Genomic DNA, 15,448 nt, shown 5'->3' with positions numbered 1-15,448 from the left:
GCCACCGCTACTTCTCTGCGTTCTCCTATATCGCGAGACCTCCTGCTTGGAGTCCGCTTCTCGGGCAGTGTTCTTGCTGCCCTCAACCCTTCCGCCGTCCTCCACACATCCAGCCTGCCTCCTTGACATTGGACTGGCCCAGTCCAGCCCAGCGCAGTTGATCCGGGAAGGCATTCCAGTTGATAGCTGCCTTGTTAGAAAGGCGGAGAGTCGAGTCCCGTTTCGGCAATTTGGACCTGCCATTCATGTGCCACCGCCGTGGTATGTGAACCATGGTCGGGGGTCGCCACGGAAATCATGGGTAATGTCGAGAAGCATCAAGCTCCAGCAAGAGAGACAGTGACATACACGCGCGTAAATTATCGCTGTCGAGTTCACATTACCAATCTCCTCGGCGCAGTGTGAGAGTGGCGTCCGTTTCGTGGACGGAGCACACTCCTATGCGATGTAGGTCACTCGAACTCCCTCTACCGCTGTCTCGAACATCACAGAGGCCCTTTCAATTCTTCTGAACACATGTCCACGACCTCACGCATATCTCTCATCGCTCTTGTAGACAGTGTTGGCCTCAGTGGTGTAGCCCAGGAAGCAAGCCAAATCTCGATGGCAGCAACTTCAAGGGGGTTCCAGTTTCCCAAGAAAACCGCGAGAAAAGCAAGGAAATGGACTTGGACATGTTTGAAAACATATTGCAATTACAGACTTTGTACAAACGAAAGCTCCATCCCTCCTAATTGGTCTCATCAGGTCCATCGAACGCTCCGTAGGCATCCATCTTGATGGCACTCTCAGGGGCTCGCCTCGATCCGCTCATAATCCTCCTGTGGAAGGCGCGACTCCTCCCGCCACACACGCAGTATCGCTGCAGCACCACCGATAAAAGTCATGCGGAAGCTACTGTGATCTTCTGAGGCTGGACGAGTGCCCTATCCGAGGATATTAGGCAGCCTGGCCCTTTAGTTGCGCGTAATTTTCTCGATTTTGTAGGGTCCTTTTCATATTTGACCACAGGTTAGCTTCGGCAATCACTCGAGTCGCTTTTGGAAGTATGCCCCTGATTTCTCGAGACTCTGCTAGAAGTCAATGTTGATAGTCCATTTACAGCTGCTGTTTCCCTGGCCGCGAAGCATAGCTTGCGGAGGGAGCAGAAGCTATCCGGGTTCTGGGGCGATGGGGGAGTTGAGCCCGATGACGTCCATAGATCCCCTGGATGCTTTCGGATATGGCCACTACATCACCTAGGCCGGGGAAAAACGCAGTACAATCAGCTCAGTATACGATTGAAAATTGCAGAACAAGTTCTGGCACCACAGAGGCTGCTATGGGTCTTGAGCCTTTGGGCGTTCAAAGAACGGATCTGAAAGCTACGAGGACGCGAATCTCGACTGTTCCTGACAAAGGTAGCTGGCTTGAACCCAAGCAAGTTGATTTACAGACCCTTGGTGACAACTCTTGATATGAACGTAAGCGTAGAGCATTCGTTCAACCATGTCATACCGCGAGGGACTCCCGAGAATGGCTCCCATACCAACAACACCTCAATGTAAACTTCAGCATTGGCATACAGAGTCAAAGTTCAACTAAGAGCTCCGCTCCAAGTGGCATCGGACCGGAGGCTTCGGCTCTTGGCCATCGTATATGGTCCCACCTCAAGCGGCACCATTCTCAGGGGCGGAGAGACTTGTCCGGAGGCCATCGTCTCCAGACTACTTCAACATTCGGTCAAAGGCTCAAGAACCTGGACAAAAAGACAGTATGACCTACACAGTCGTCTAAGATACTTCACCGTGATGGCAATCACCGACTTTGTGTCATCGAACATGTGTTCGTCGTTTCATCCACAAGCAAACCACATGTCCCATCCCCATGACCAACCTCAACGGCAACACAAGAACCACAACACCACACTTTGACAAGCAAACCAACACAATTACCAAGCCGTCCCAAGAACGGGAACCCAACATCATCCACACAAACGCGCGCCATCGCCGTCCCCCCAAACGGCCACCTACCTCGTGCGTCCGTCTACCCCTTCCTCATCCCATCCCATCTCCCTGGAACAAACTCCCCGCTCGCATACCCGCTCCGCCAGAGGTGTCAACCCGCAAGCAAGGCCCCATCATCCTCACCAGCATCAAACCTCAGACCTTTCAACTCGGCACGAACCGACGCAGCATACGTTGCCGAATCCTTCCACGCAGTCATCCACGCAAGAGCAACGCGCGGATTACCAGCCTGAAGAAAGCGATTTCAAAACTGCCGTTCGCATGTACAAGATCGCCACGCTCCTCAAACGTCGCACCTCGTGTATGCGTCACGTAGCAGACACAGCACACACGCACACACATACATCTCACCAATGCGCCGCGCAACCAGCACCTTCGCAGAAGCAGGCGTGGCCATCATACTTGAGTTACGGAAACGCGAGGGAACATCGCAGTAAAGCTGCCGGAGCAACAAGATCTCAGTCAGGTCCAACCCAGGCCGTCTGCCGCGCACCACTGACTCGGCGGGCCAAAACGGCCCGCCTCAACAAGCATCCTCCATCTTCACTCCCGCGCCGCGCTCGCGTCTTTCTACCCATCGCATTGCGCGAGTGCGAAAAGATAACACACCATATTGTCCGGGACGAGAGCGATAGCGATCAAACAACCGTCAAGAGAACAGATATCAGCATTTCATCCAATCCTCGGATATACACAACCCAAGTTTCAAAGTCGGAACATGCCCGCTCTACGACAGGAATGCGATATGCGATATGGATGGCGATAGGGGCCGCGTTGTATGCACAATCGCGCCAGGGTCGTAACTCCCCAGCACGAACGATATCGCTCTGCTTGCTATCGCCCTTCATCCCATATCTGTATCTTTCCACCCCTCCCTCCCCGGTCCCACGCGCGCGTGCGCCGTTGTAAATGTAACGCAAGACGTGATAAACCAGTGCTGCACTCTGGCCGCATTCCGTGATCCGCTGTCTGGATGATATCTTTTGCGGTTCCCACAGACCTGGTAACGAGCCAGAAGAGGACGAGGTCCAGACCATGTCAGCTGCAGTCTTCACGAGACAAGAACAGAAGTCCAAGGAGGGGCAGGGGAGGAAAGACGGCACGTGGGGGTGGGGGGAAACGCCAGTCTGCTCGTTGAAACCTGCGCAAGTGTAAGAGAGGCAGGCTGCTTTGCTGCTCGGCATCCAGTGTTCAGTCCTAGCCATGCCAACAGGACGACGTGTGTTTGGCAGCCTACCTACCAACACGCAAATTCCTCTCTTATCGTTGGCTAACCTTAGCTTACCTACCTACTCCGACAAAACGGTGCGCGGGGACATGGACCGCCGCTAGGAGGAGCACCGACGATTCCCAACGATGGCGACGTGCAGGGCACTTTGAACGTGACATGGCGGGGCGGCAGAATGCCTATCTGGAATCAAATCGCTAGAGGGGCTAGACTACGATAGAGTCAGTCGTCGGAAGGCAGAGGTTACAACGCTCTAAACTGTCTCTGCGGTAGAGCATTTCCCGCACCTAGTCCTTGCTTGACTCTGGATGAGCTAGATAGATGCCGATAGCTCGGGTTTCCCGCGCACACACACAGATACACCGCAGTTCTGTTCGTCGGTGAGGTTTGCTGCGAAGCTAGAGCCGATGGGCACATACATCAACTATTAGCCGCGGCAGTCCAACATCTTGGCTTCAAAAATTGGCTCTTTTCTTGGCTCTCGCACTACGGCAGGATGGGTGATGGATGGCAGGTTCGCAGACGGTATCCTCTCTTGTCTCACTGCCTTGGAAACCACGAGCCATGTGCTGCTGCCAGAGGTCTTGTCTTGGACAGCCCCCATGATGTCAGCGAAGCGACTGACTGGCCTCTGGCACTTTGACCACTGCTGCATCCTACATGGGACTATTATTTCGTGCAGCATGCGACAACCGCCGGTCTCTCGTGAGCAATAGAAACCTGGCATCAGACGACAGCGCGGCCGGACTGAAGCTGCTGCTGCACCGGGTCGTTGGACTGGTTTAGCCGGCTGCAGCATGTTGAGACGACACTTTTCGAGAACCCTTTCCCCGCGGACTTAGCGATGATAGCTGCTGCAGTGCGCGAGTCGCGGCAGAGAAGTGTGCTTTTTCGCCCCTCCCTCGTCGCAAAGCCCAATACTGGAATTCGCCTGTTGTTGGTCTTGCTTGCTCGCTTAGCGGTGCTGTCATGATGCTGGTCAGCCTACGGGCCTGCCACAGGTGGGAAATCCGGTCAGGATGAGGTGGGCAGCAGTGCAGCGGCATGAAGCTGTGGCGAGGAGGCAGGCAGGCCAGCCTTTTGCGGGATGAACCACCGCCCAGAGGGCAACATCTGAAATCGTGATAACCCAACCCTTCGGCGTTCCTACCTCCCACATTCCAGCTTCTGCATAGGACAAACACTAGCTTCAAGCAGAAATGCGACCTGTTGGTGTGTGTGCACCGGAAGAAATAGGATGTGGTGCGTAGAGCCAAGGCCCGGAAAAGCGCGCCCATCCATCCCAAGAGATCTCTTGGGCTTCTCCAAGCCGGACTTGGCTCCAGAAGGGGACGACGCGGGACTGACCGCCCCAGTCCAGCGGGTGAGGCGACAAAGGAAGTGCTGTCTCTCCTTTGGTCTCGTTCAACAGGCGTGGTCGCGTCGTCCACCACGGCGGTAGCTTCTTGGCTAACGTTGTGGCCTCTACGGCGATTGGGCAGGTTGGCACCGTGGTCGTGGATGGTCATTACCTGCTGTAAGGGTGTTACTTCAGTGGCCTGTGGTTGGATGTGCCTTGCATTAGCGGCTACCGTGTATGGGTTCTGGATTTTCGGCGACCACGACGAGGGTTGGCTGTCTTTGGAGTGCTGCTCAACACCGTTCCAATGAAGCCTTTAGAAGGCCCGAGGAGGAGAAGGAGGCCTGCCGGTGCGCGTTGGACGGTGAGGTGTGCATGCCGGGCAGATGGCGCCGGACGCCCATTACCTGCTCCTCTACCTGTTACCGGCCGGCATCCTCCAAGGACAAGCGTTGCGCTGTCGCGGCGTCTCGGCCAATTGCTGGCGGCGTCGACGTTGCATCGACTCGGGCATATCATTCTGCAATGAGGGAAATTGACCGAACGGCAGGAATAGTTGAACATCACCACCACCTGGCCACCCCCTAGAACTGGAGAGGAGAGAGCCACCGAGCGGCGAACCACCGTTGATCAGGCCCGTCGGCGCTGGAGACACGCACCGTGGCAGGCCAGACAAGCTTTGCAACTTGATTGTGCCTTGGCACGGAAGGGTCCCTAGCTTGCTCTTGGCGACCAGCGTATCTGCGCTCGAAAGGGGGAAGTGCACTGGTGAATGGGCGGGAACCACATGGTTGATGGAGAAGAGCATGTTGGAAGGACGTCAATGATACGAAGTTTCCTCCCGCGGAGACGACGAAGAGAGGAACGTCTGCCAAGTTTTCCTCCCCTTGACGAATACACGTATCCGCGATGACGGCAGAGATGATGCTCCCAAGGGATGGATGGATGCGAATTGACGACAATGCGCCCGGGCTCGTATGTGGTCAATTATGATGACGATTATCATGCTGGGCGTTTTTTCCTCTCCGTATGTGGAGAGCCAATATGTTCCAGCACCGCCCGGCTTGTCTATCAAGGATTGCGACCGCGATTGCAGAATACGCAGTACGCGGGTGGAGGAACGAAAAACCGCGTCCAAGTTCCAGACGGCACAAGCCGCGCCGGGCGGCCGTTGAGCAAGTGGAGGTTGCGAGAGCGAGAACGAAACACGGGGGTGTGGTTTCTGTCTCTCTATCTCTCTCCTCTCCATTGTTTTGTGGTATCATTCTCAGTCAAGTCAATTTTAGAACAAAATGTGAGAATTGCTTAGATGCGACATTGACAGGCGACGCTACTGCGCGACTGCGTCCAACGGTACCCGTCAATCATGTCACTCTGAAAATCTGCGCTTTGTCTCTGCTGCCGTCCCGTCATTGCACAGCGTCGAAAAAGAAAAAGGAAGCGGTGCGCCATTGCCCACGGTAAGAAAGTATTGACGCAGGGAGAAGGAGTCGTCAAGCGAGACAAGCGAACAGGGCGCAACTGGGGGCCGTAAACTGAACACTGGGTCTGGTCTGCCTCATCCAGAGACAACGAAGACGTAAAGTCCAGGGTTGTTTCGCAAACATGATGAACATTTCCAGTCAATGCGGCAGAGTCATGGCCATGTCAAGGCAGAGCGGAGAAGGGAAAAAAAAAGACGGGTGATTGACAGGGGCAAAACGAGTCCAACGACAGGAAAAGGGGTGCACGGTGAGAGAGGGGATAAAATGGGTGAATGGGACAAGATGGGTCCTGTAACAAGCGACGGGGGAAAATAGCAGTGCAGACGCGGCGGCAGCGAGCAGCAGGGGAACGGATTGGCTGCTGTCGCTCATGATTTCAATTTGGGGCGATATGCCGTGGGGAGAGCCGATATGAACAGCAGATGCACCACCCATGAACCATGCCTGTTGGCCGCTGCCGTTGAAGCGGGACGTGGACGTAGAATCACCAACGGGCCGGGGGTAATGAACGTGTTTGCCGTTGGCCACTTGCTCCGATTTTTCTTGCAAGCTTTGGGTTTGAAAGAGAGCGAGTGTTCGTAAACGAGTGAGACTGAGACTTGGCGTGAGACTGGTTGAGTGAGAGGATGAAGAATCGGAGCCTGCAGGAGCGCAATACGAACCCATGTGAAGGGGTAGACCAAGAGAAGGAGATAGGCAGTCTATTCGTACGTGTAGAGACGAATAAGAACGGGGGAAGCGTAGACTCGGCCGGATGGCCCAAAAGACCCAATTAGGAACCGAGGGTGCTCTTCAGCGAATGGAGAGACGACGAGAAGGGGCAGGCTGCAGGAGGATGGAACTCCCAATGCCATGGGACAGAATGCGCATCCTGACTTGCTGCCATCATTGTCGCGTCCCTTCAAGCAGGGTAGAGGCGAGAGGGAGCCAGGGATCGTGCTCTTTTTGCGCCCACTGTGCTGCAGGCAAACAAACCGGGGTAAGGCTGTGTAAGTGCACAATGCAACGAGCGTGAGCATAAGCATGAGAAAACTGCCCTGGACTTGCGATGCCGATATGGAATGAAGTCATCCGTAGAACAGATGGCATATGGCAGATGGAGATGCATGATAACAAGAAAGAGGGGTCCGCCGTCGTTGATGTTTCCACGGGCAGGCTCAAAGAGGCATGGACTCGATGAGAACGGGTCTTCTATCCGTACACGGGGAGAAGGGAAAGGCGCCCCAGCCCAGTTGCGGATCGTGCATCGCATCGCATCGCGGTGCTTTACATAGCAGGTAGTGTACTGGGTTGCTGGGGACGACACGGGCGAGAACGAGAACGGGAACGATTGGGATACTCTATCGCGACGTTGGACTGTTCTTCGTCACTGGAGGTGGCTTGGAGCTGGATGGTTTCTTGTCCATCGCGCGACGGAGGGATCTGGTCTTGTCTGGGTTGGAGTTTGTTTTGGAGGAATGTCTCGTCCGTTGCGTACGCAGTGTGCGCACGCAGCCTTCACGCCGCCGCGGTGGCTTCGCCGTAAACTTTTGACGGGTCATCTTGGCAGTTGAGCGGCGAAGACGATGACTGACAGGCGGCGGCAGTGGCTGGTTTGGCTGGGCCGCTGTGGTGTAGTCTAGGTTTGTTTGTCCATCTCAATGTCTGTGTCCCAGTCAGTCAGCCATCGCAAAGGAGGCGAACCAGCCTTAATCTTTGCAGTGCCTCGTTGGAGGACCTGAGCTGCTGCGCACGTACTTCGTAGTGGCAGCCTGGGTGCTTGAATGGAGGGGTAGATAGTGCTGAGTGTGCTGTAGGGTGCTCTGTAGTCAGCCAGCTGCCAACCAGAGAGCTGAAGACAGCTAGATGACGACGATTCATGTGAAGAAGAGGGGGACGGCACGAAAAGGCAGGGTGGATGGAATTCTGAATTCTGGGTGGAGGAGGCGACCAAGAGGATGAATTGAATTGAGCGAGGCACTGCGACTTGTGCGGCTGACACTAACTGTGAAAGGCATAACTCTGGAGGGAGTGGACCCGCCACCCGCGCAGCACCAGAGGGACGGGGCAGATGGGCCAATCAGACGTGTTGAGATGCGCATGGAAGGTGCCGCTGGCGGGGGCCTTTCATAAAAGGAAGCCATGCCTAAAACGGTAATGCAGATTGGGCTTGCACCTGCTGGGGGCAGGGGTGTTTACTGCATGTCCTCGAGAAAGGTAAGGTACGTACCTGCCTCTAGCGCGAACCAGTCTGTCTCCCAGTCCAATCCACTGCAACCGCTACTGCAACCTTCTTCCCCAAGTGCGACCACCAGCACCTGCACCTGCGTGTTTGTGCCTGTGCCGTGCTCGTGCCTGTCCGCTGTGTATTCTTTCCAGGTATTGAGGAAGTCGCCATCCGCCATCTCGTCCGTCTCTGGCGTCGCCTGCCTCGTGCATGGTGATCGAGACTGCGATCATGGCATCTGCCGGTCTGCTCCTGCTACTGAAGGGACTGTGACCGGCCAGCATCGACCCGTGGCTGATGGTCTGCTGGCGGTGGCCCCTTCCTCTTTCCAGCTGGTTGCCGCGATGGACAGGTAGGCCGTGTGGCCGCCTGCCTTTCGACCTGTCGACCGGGTGGGTGGTTTGACTTTTGGGCCCAGTCATCACAGACCTAACTCAATTCGCCCTTCAGCAGACCTGTGCGCACGAACATGGAGGGGAAGATGTGAGAAGACGACGAAGAAGGTCTTGGGCTCACCGGTTGCCCCTCGTCGTTGTCCTCGTCGTCGCCAGGACCGCAGGTGACGGTCCAGCAGCACCAACAATACCCTGCAGATGCCGATTTGACTGGCTTGCGAGGTCACTTCCCCGCAAGCAAGCAGTGGGAGGTACTTGCGGCTAACTTGATTTGGCCTTTTGGGCGCATGGCGGGGGGCCTGGCCGGCGCAGTCTGCCGATGTCGTCTTGGTCCATCGTCGTCGCTAGGAGTCCTGGAGTCTAAGGACCAAGACACACTCTCTCTTTCATCTGGTCTGCTGCTGGTCGCGTGGACGTTGGCGTTGTGCTTGTCCGCCCCCTCCTCGGCTGTCGAGGTCTAGCTGCTGCTGTAGTCTGCCGCCTGTCACGCCTGTCTACCAACACAGCTACACTAAAGTAGATCAGCTCTACCGTGGTGGTGGTGACGGTCCTGCTTGCAGCGACTGGCAGTGGCGGTCTGGACTGGTCGTCGCGCCTCTGAGGTCTGAGGTGACAATCGAAGAAGGGCACAGGGACAATGGACGAAGATCCAGCGTTGAAACCCCAGTCCAGCTGGACGACAAGCTCCATTATTGCTCGAACCATTCTGGAAATGGATACGCATCCACTGGAGCAAACAGCCAGTGGGTGGGATAGACGAGAGGGTACGTATCGCTGTCGAATCCGATTTACGGGAGATGCAGAGAGCAGGTGGTGTGTCAGTGGCAGCAGCGCCTCAGGAGTCAGGCAATCGACCTCTACGCAGTATTGACAGGGAAGCATCAAGGAAGGTTCACTGGCGAATTCCAAAAGCTCAAAGATTAGCTAAGGCGACGAAACCTTCCTCAGGGCTAGCTAGGAAGCAAAACAAAATAGACACGGCGACTTCTCAGGTACAGCCAGCTCGAGCCTAGGCAGACTGGACTGCACAGATACGGGATACTCGCATCGCATCGCACCACATCGCATCAGACATCGCATCTCCCAGCTCAGCTCAGCGTCAGTGCGCGTATTCTCGACGTATTCGCTGTCGCCGCACCAGGAGGCGTCCAAGCTTTTCAACAACAAGGGCCCCGGAGAATTCCACGAGAAAAAAAAAAAAAAAAGAGAGAAATCAGTCCAGAGGGGAGCCACCAGGTCTTGGCCTCCCGTTGCGTCTCCCAATGTCTTTGTGCATCTGCTGGCGGCCGTGGGTGTCTAATTGCTAGTGTACCGCCCGTAAGGACGTGGTTTTGTACTTGGACATTGCCAGCTGCCGCCACTCCTGACAGAGGAGGGAGAAGGAAGGGGAAAAAAAAAACAAAAAAAAAAAAAAAAAAAAANCTGAAAGAGGGGGGGAAAGGAAGGGGAAAAAAAAAAAAAAAAAAAAAAAAAAAGAGAGAGAGAGAGAGCGAGCGACTGACAGAGAGAGAGGAGTCCCCTGCAGATGCAATCTTGGCTCCATTCACATCTTCCCACTCCCATTGAGACGCCCCCAGCAAGCCCCCGGCTGCCACCCCAAGCGAACAGCGGGGCCACCGCTGTCCCCGGTCTGGGTCGTGGTCCATCCACTGATCCAAGGGCCACAGAGAGAGGGACCACCTACCTAGGCGGGTACGTACCCGACAGGGTGTGGTGCATCCACAATCTCTCTCTTGCTCTCCATCCCATGTCTGTCACTCCACGGCCCTCACCCTCACTCTCTCTCTCTGCTCGGCGCACTCTCTCTCGCTCGCTCTCTCTCACACCCGTTTCTGGTTGTCTGCCTTCCCAGGTTTCAGTAGTCAGTCGCTCTATCCCGTACTCGCAGTGTCTCTGCCTCTTACAGGCGTCCCCAACAGCCAAACAGCCATATCCATCGCACTGGAGCTTGTATTCGTGTAGTGTACCTGCTGCCGCTATGCAACTGGCACTTATCCACTCACTCCCAATGTATCTACCATGCACTTCACTACCTATGCTATGCCTTCCTCATCCACATTCACATCCCCAATAAAACCATCGTGACACCCTCCCCTCCGTGCACGTTGCCTTTCCTCTTGCTCTCTCCCTCTTCCCGTCGCGTCGTCTCTTCGAATCCGCCAAGTTCTCGTTGAAGGTCGTCCCGTCCCAACTGCCCTGCACTGCTGAACGGCCTTGCAGTCTGGTTTCAACGCCCCCCAGTCCTCCATCCACATCAACCTCCATCCGGGTCGTGCTTGCACACAGTCCCTTATTCGTACAGGCACACCCTTCAACAAGGCAGCTCTTCCTGCTCGTGCTCGTCGTCGGTCTTATTCTTGTCCTCGACCTTCTTCAACACCTCCTTCCCTCCATCCTCAGCCGCCTTATCGACCTCTGTCTCCTCGACATCTTCCTCCCTTTATTCTCTCTCTTCGGTTGCCTGTCTCGCATCCTCCCTTCCAGCGTGCCAACCAGCCCCCGGTTGACATCACAAGGCCCCTTCCGTAGGCCTTGATTTGGAGAGAACACCCGCCATTGGAAAGACAATCCGCCTTGGCTCCTCGCCCCCGGCCGTCATCTGCCTTGCGACTGGAACCGCGCCGTCACCTCACCTTCTGGCTGGGACCATTCGAGTGGGTTGATATCAGGCCATCGCCGCTGGACTTGCGCTGCTTGAGAACCGTCTGCCTCTCCTGCCACCAGACCACAACCACTCCGTGTTCCTCCAGCTCGGGTGTCGCAGAGTACCTGCCGTGTCTACTACTGTACGTCACCCAATTCTCTCTCCTAATTGGGTCTGCGTTGATCTCAATTCCTGCCTTGCATAACCTGCCTCCCCAAGAAGACGCCTCACCCTCACCCTGTTGTGCAACCCAACCTTTCTACCGCTGATTCATACTTTAACCTCGCCATGCCCTGACTAACCCGCCTCCCAGTCTGCCCAGCAGCGTTTTCTTGGCAATTGTCTAGCCTCCTTTTCTTCAACAACGGGACAGACATCTTGGGGTGCTTGGATTCTTCTGTCGAACACCTCCACACAAGCACAGCACCACCGAGTATCGTATTCTTAGCAGGCTCGCCAGCTTATCCCCCGAGCAATTCGCAATGGCTGCCACCGTCGAAAAGACGACGGTCGACCCGACTGTCGCAAGCATCTCCGTCCCCGAGAAGGCGGCCTTCACCACCACCACCGAGGGTATCCCTTCTGCCAACTTGACGCCCGTTCCCACGACGACCCCCGAGAAGAGTCTCGACCTCCACCGCGACAGCAACCTCTCCACCCCACGATCCTACCGCAATGAGAACCCTTTTGACACCGATATCGAGGCCATGATCACTGCCACCTCCTCTTCCGACCCCTACGCCATGAAGACCATCACCACTACCAAGGCAGACTGCCCCACGATATGGCCGGGGAAGCAGGACTGGAAGGCTAGGGCGAAGGCTGCCAAGCGTCAGAGAGATCGCAGCTCCTGCGCCTGCATGGCGAAAATGAGCAAGAAGAACCGCATCATCACCAAGATCGCACTTGGCCTCCTCGTCATTGGTGTCGGCGTCGGTGTTGGCTTTGGTGTCAGCAAGCCCCTCGGCGCACCCATCTGGGGCGATACCAGTAGCAACAGATAAGCGAGGCACTTGAGCCAGCAACAAACCTTGCCAACGGAATGCCCACGGGGTGCGGATCATCACCTAACCAACCCACGGATCAAGCCGAACATACTCGGATAATACCCAGTCAAAATCCGACGCCGTACATTCGAGTCGCCTTCCCTTCAGCTTGTATTATATGCAACGACTTCTACACTTTCACCAGGCCCCGACGGCCACATCGGGGGCTTTCTGTTTTCAACTTCTATTGTCGAGCTTTGTCACCAAAGAACGGGCGGTAACGGACCAACCATAATGAACAGGCGTTTTCGGAGTCAATTGCATGGACAACCAACTAGCGAGCGAGCAGCGGCACTTTTCGATTCAGTATCCTACAACAAGGGAGCAACCCACCCTTCTCGCTGCCGTGATACGCGCGAGCATGGGATGGGCTATTGGGGCAACTGGGCGCGAGGCACCACCTCGTGTCCGCGTTCGCAGGAGCAGGAGCAGGAGCAAGGGCTTTCCTACTTCATTTCTCAGCAGGGGAGAACAGCACCAGCACTTTTTGTTCAAGGGTATTGGGGCGCTTCTACAACAGCGTTTTTGGGAAGGAAGCATGCAGTTTGCGACAACTGCGGTTTGTGAGAAAAATGGGATTATTGCGGAATGGGATCTTATTGTCCGGCTACTATTAGACGGCCACTCTATTGCATTAGGGTATCAGAGAAGAGCAATCAAAGAGTTTCAAAGGGGCAGCCCGCGGTCGAGAAGCGCTCTGGCCGACGGGCTGTTCCCATTTCTTGGTTAACACACACTTTTCCTCACGCTTCACACCATTCCCAATGTTTGTCGTCAGGGTCATCCCTCCTCTGATGTGTTTTGGCCAAAGTGATTGACTTGAAACAACGCACGTTTGTTGGGGTAGACCCTTTCTACAAAACAATAGCTGACAGTTGATAGGCCACTCCACCTCGGCACTCGCCCATTCATGCTTTCGTCTTCTGGGACGCACCCAGCGGGCGGCATCCCAAATGTCTTTCCGTCCTTCCAAGACAAGATTTTGAGTTCGAGTCTTCCCTTCCCTTACCTTCCCGTCTCAGAGTTTACGGGATCTCTTTCCTTCATCCAAGATCTCGGAAAGGGGAGGGAGAGAACTATAACGACGAGTGTTAGAGGATCCGCGGTTCGTACTCGATGGGTTCTCACGCTGGCTGGCTTCCGCGGGGTGTTTGCCTGGATTTTGATTCTCTTTGCTCTTTGCTATCTTGGTTATCCCCGGTCCAAAGTTGTACAGTATACCCTACAGATGCTCTCGCCCTCTCTCGCCCCCCGTCTCCCTCGCTCATCCAAAGTACGAGGACGCATCGTTCTTCCATCTGCGGTATAGTTTGGGTTTCTCCCCCATCTGCGACAAAAGCGGTAAGCATGGTAGATGCGCCTGGTCGGAGCGCCTGCCCACCTTGGACAAAATGCAGATGGAACGAGCCAAGACGGACGGAGAGATTTCGAGATGCGGCTCTCTTCCTCGCACACGCATGGCAGGGATAGGGATGGCGGTTTGGTGCTCCCCTTCCCTCTCTCGACCGGTTTCTTGTGTCCGTGGGCTTGGCCTTTAGACGACCTGCCCGCAGGAGGTGCAGAGACGGGGCCACTCGATGAGCGGCCACGCCTTGCAGGTGTCGCACCGGGGCGGGAGGTTCTTCGGGGCGTCCGCAGACTGGGATACGTCGGTCGACGAGGATGAGCCCTCGCCGGCGGCGACGTTCCTCGGGCGCCGAGACGTCGCAGCCGTGGTGGTGGGCTGGCCGGTGCTGGTGGCGACCGCGGCTGCGGCAGCCTCGTCTCTGTTGCCGCCGCCGCTGCTGCTGCTGGCCTTGGCCTTGCCCTTCTAGGGCTTGGCGGGCAGCTTGCCGGCGGCTCTGGCGGACATGCCGGGCGGGATCATATCCACGTCGGTGACGGAGGTAGAAGAGCAGGAGGAGACGGAGGAGGAGTAGTTGAGGGTCGGGGAGCGGCCATTGTTGTAGTAAGAGGGGATGCCGGCGGCCCAGTCGGGGGTAGAAGGGCGGGAGGGCACGAGGTTGGTCTCGGCGGCTGCGGGGGCGGTGTCGGTGGCCTGGGAGAGGGGACAAGAGTTAGTTGGGAATCGTCTTGGGGCTCGTCTTGGGGTTTGGCTGGGGGGCGGGGGTGGATGACGATTTGGATCACGCCGTCGGCGTCACGGCCCACGATCAGGCGGCGCGAGTATACCTCCCCTCCTCCTCCTTCTCCTCCGTCCCGCGCCCGTCTCCTGGCCTCTTGGGTGAGAGGTTCAAACTTGAGTCCGAGACGCGGCCGGGACGGGTCGAAGGTGGAGGGGTACGAGCCGCACTCGGAGAAGGTGTGCCGCCTGCCCCAGCCGGGGAGTGTGCCGTGGGGACGGCCTTGCCCGCTGCCGCGGCTGTACGGCCACCAGGAGGCTGTCCAGAGGGAGGGGAGGGGGAGAGGGGGAGGCGGGTGGCAGAGGGAGTTGTAGGGCACGCCGCGGTCGTCGGTGTCGGTGCTTACCTGGTTTGTGACGGTGTCGTCCTCGAACCACCAGTACTGGCGCAGGGGGGCCGCGGGAGCGGTGGAGAGGTCCTGGAGCTCGATGTCGCCATTGGGGTGGTTGCGAGGGGCGGCTGCCCTGGTGGTGGTGGTGATGTTCTTCTGCTTGGCGTCGATCTTGCGGTGGGTGTAGGATTCGTAGGCGCAGAGGATCATCACTAGGATGGGGACGAGGGCGAGGATGTAGAATGTGGGAGTGATGTCGCCTCGGACTGCGGGCTTGTGGGCTGGGCCGGAGGGGGTAGGGGTTGGAATAAGAGTGGAGGATGGGGATGCCGCGATGGTACTGAGGATGATGCTGCTGGAGTTGGATGGGGCGTCTGTGACGCGGAGCGTGATTGTGGTGATGGAGAGGGTCTGGGAAGGGTCTCGGAGGGAGTTGGTTGAGATTGAGGGCGATGTGGTGGCGGTTGGGATAGGGGTCGAGGGGTCTCTGGTGATTGTGGTGGTGAGTGTGAGGGTTGCGTCAGCGGGGAGCGGGAAGGGGAGGTACCTGAAGTCAGACATTGTGATGGGAGTTCACCTCCAGTGAGGTTGTTTTTAGTGTGGTGGGTGGTGAGGGTATCGCCAGATTGGGTTGGTTTTGTGAGCA

At 56.5% G+C, this 15,448-nt stretch overlaps 2 protein-coding genes across 2 annotated transcripts; one reads left to right on the top strand and one right to left on the bottom strand.

Annotated features, from left to right (window-relative positions):
* Positions 1-11,784: 11,784 nt before the first annotated feature.
* Positions 11,785-12,306, top strand: GCG54_00000756 (uncharacterized protein; the record flags this gene model as incomplete). The annotated part of the gene is made up of 1 exon (XM_045400889.1): positions 11,785-12,306. One exon carries the CDS (start codon positions 11,785-11,787, stop codon positions 12,304-12,306), a length of 522 nt encoding a protein of 173 aa, XP_045263562.1.
* A 1,576-nt stretch (positions 12,307-13,882) lies between these two features.
* GCG54_00000755 (uncharacterized protein) lies at positions 13,883-15,363 on the bottom strand (the record flags this gene model as incomplete). The annotated part of the gene is made up of 3 exons (XM_045400888.1): positions 13,883-14,158; positions 14,222-14,386; positions 14,479-15,363. 3 exons carry the CDS (start codon positions 15,361-15,363, stop codon positions 13,883-13,885), a joined length of 1,326 nt encoding a protein of 441 aa, XP_045263561.1.
* Between the last annotated feature and the right edge of the window lie 85 nt (positions 15,364-15,448).

The sequence above is a fragment of the Colletotrichum gloeosporioides genome, assembly GCF_011800055.1.
Source record: "Colletotrichum gloeosporioides strain Lc1 chromosome Unknown consensus_50, whole genome shotgun sequence".
Lineage (NCBI taxonomy): Eukaryota > Fungi > Ascomycota > Sordariomycetes > Glomerellales > Glomerellaceae > Colletotrichum > Colletotrichum gloeosporioides.
The sequence above is the reverse complement of the archived record's forward strand: the minus strand, read 5'-3'. Positions and strand labels throughout refer to the sequence as shown.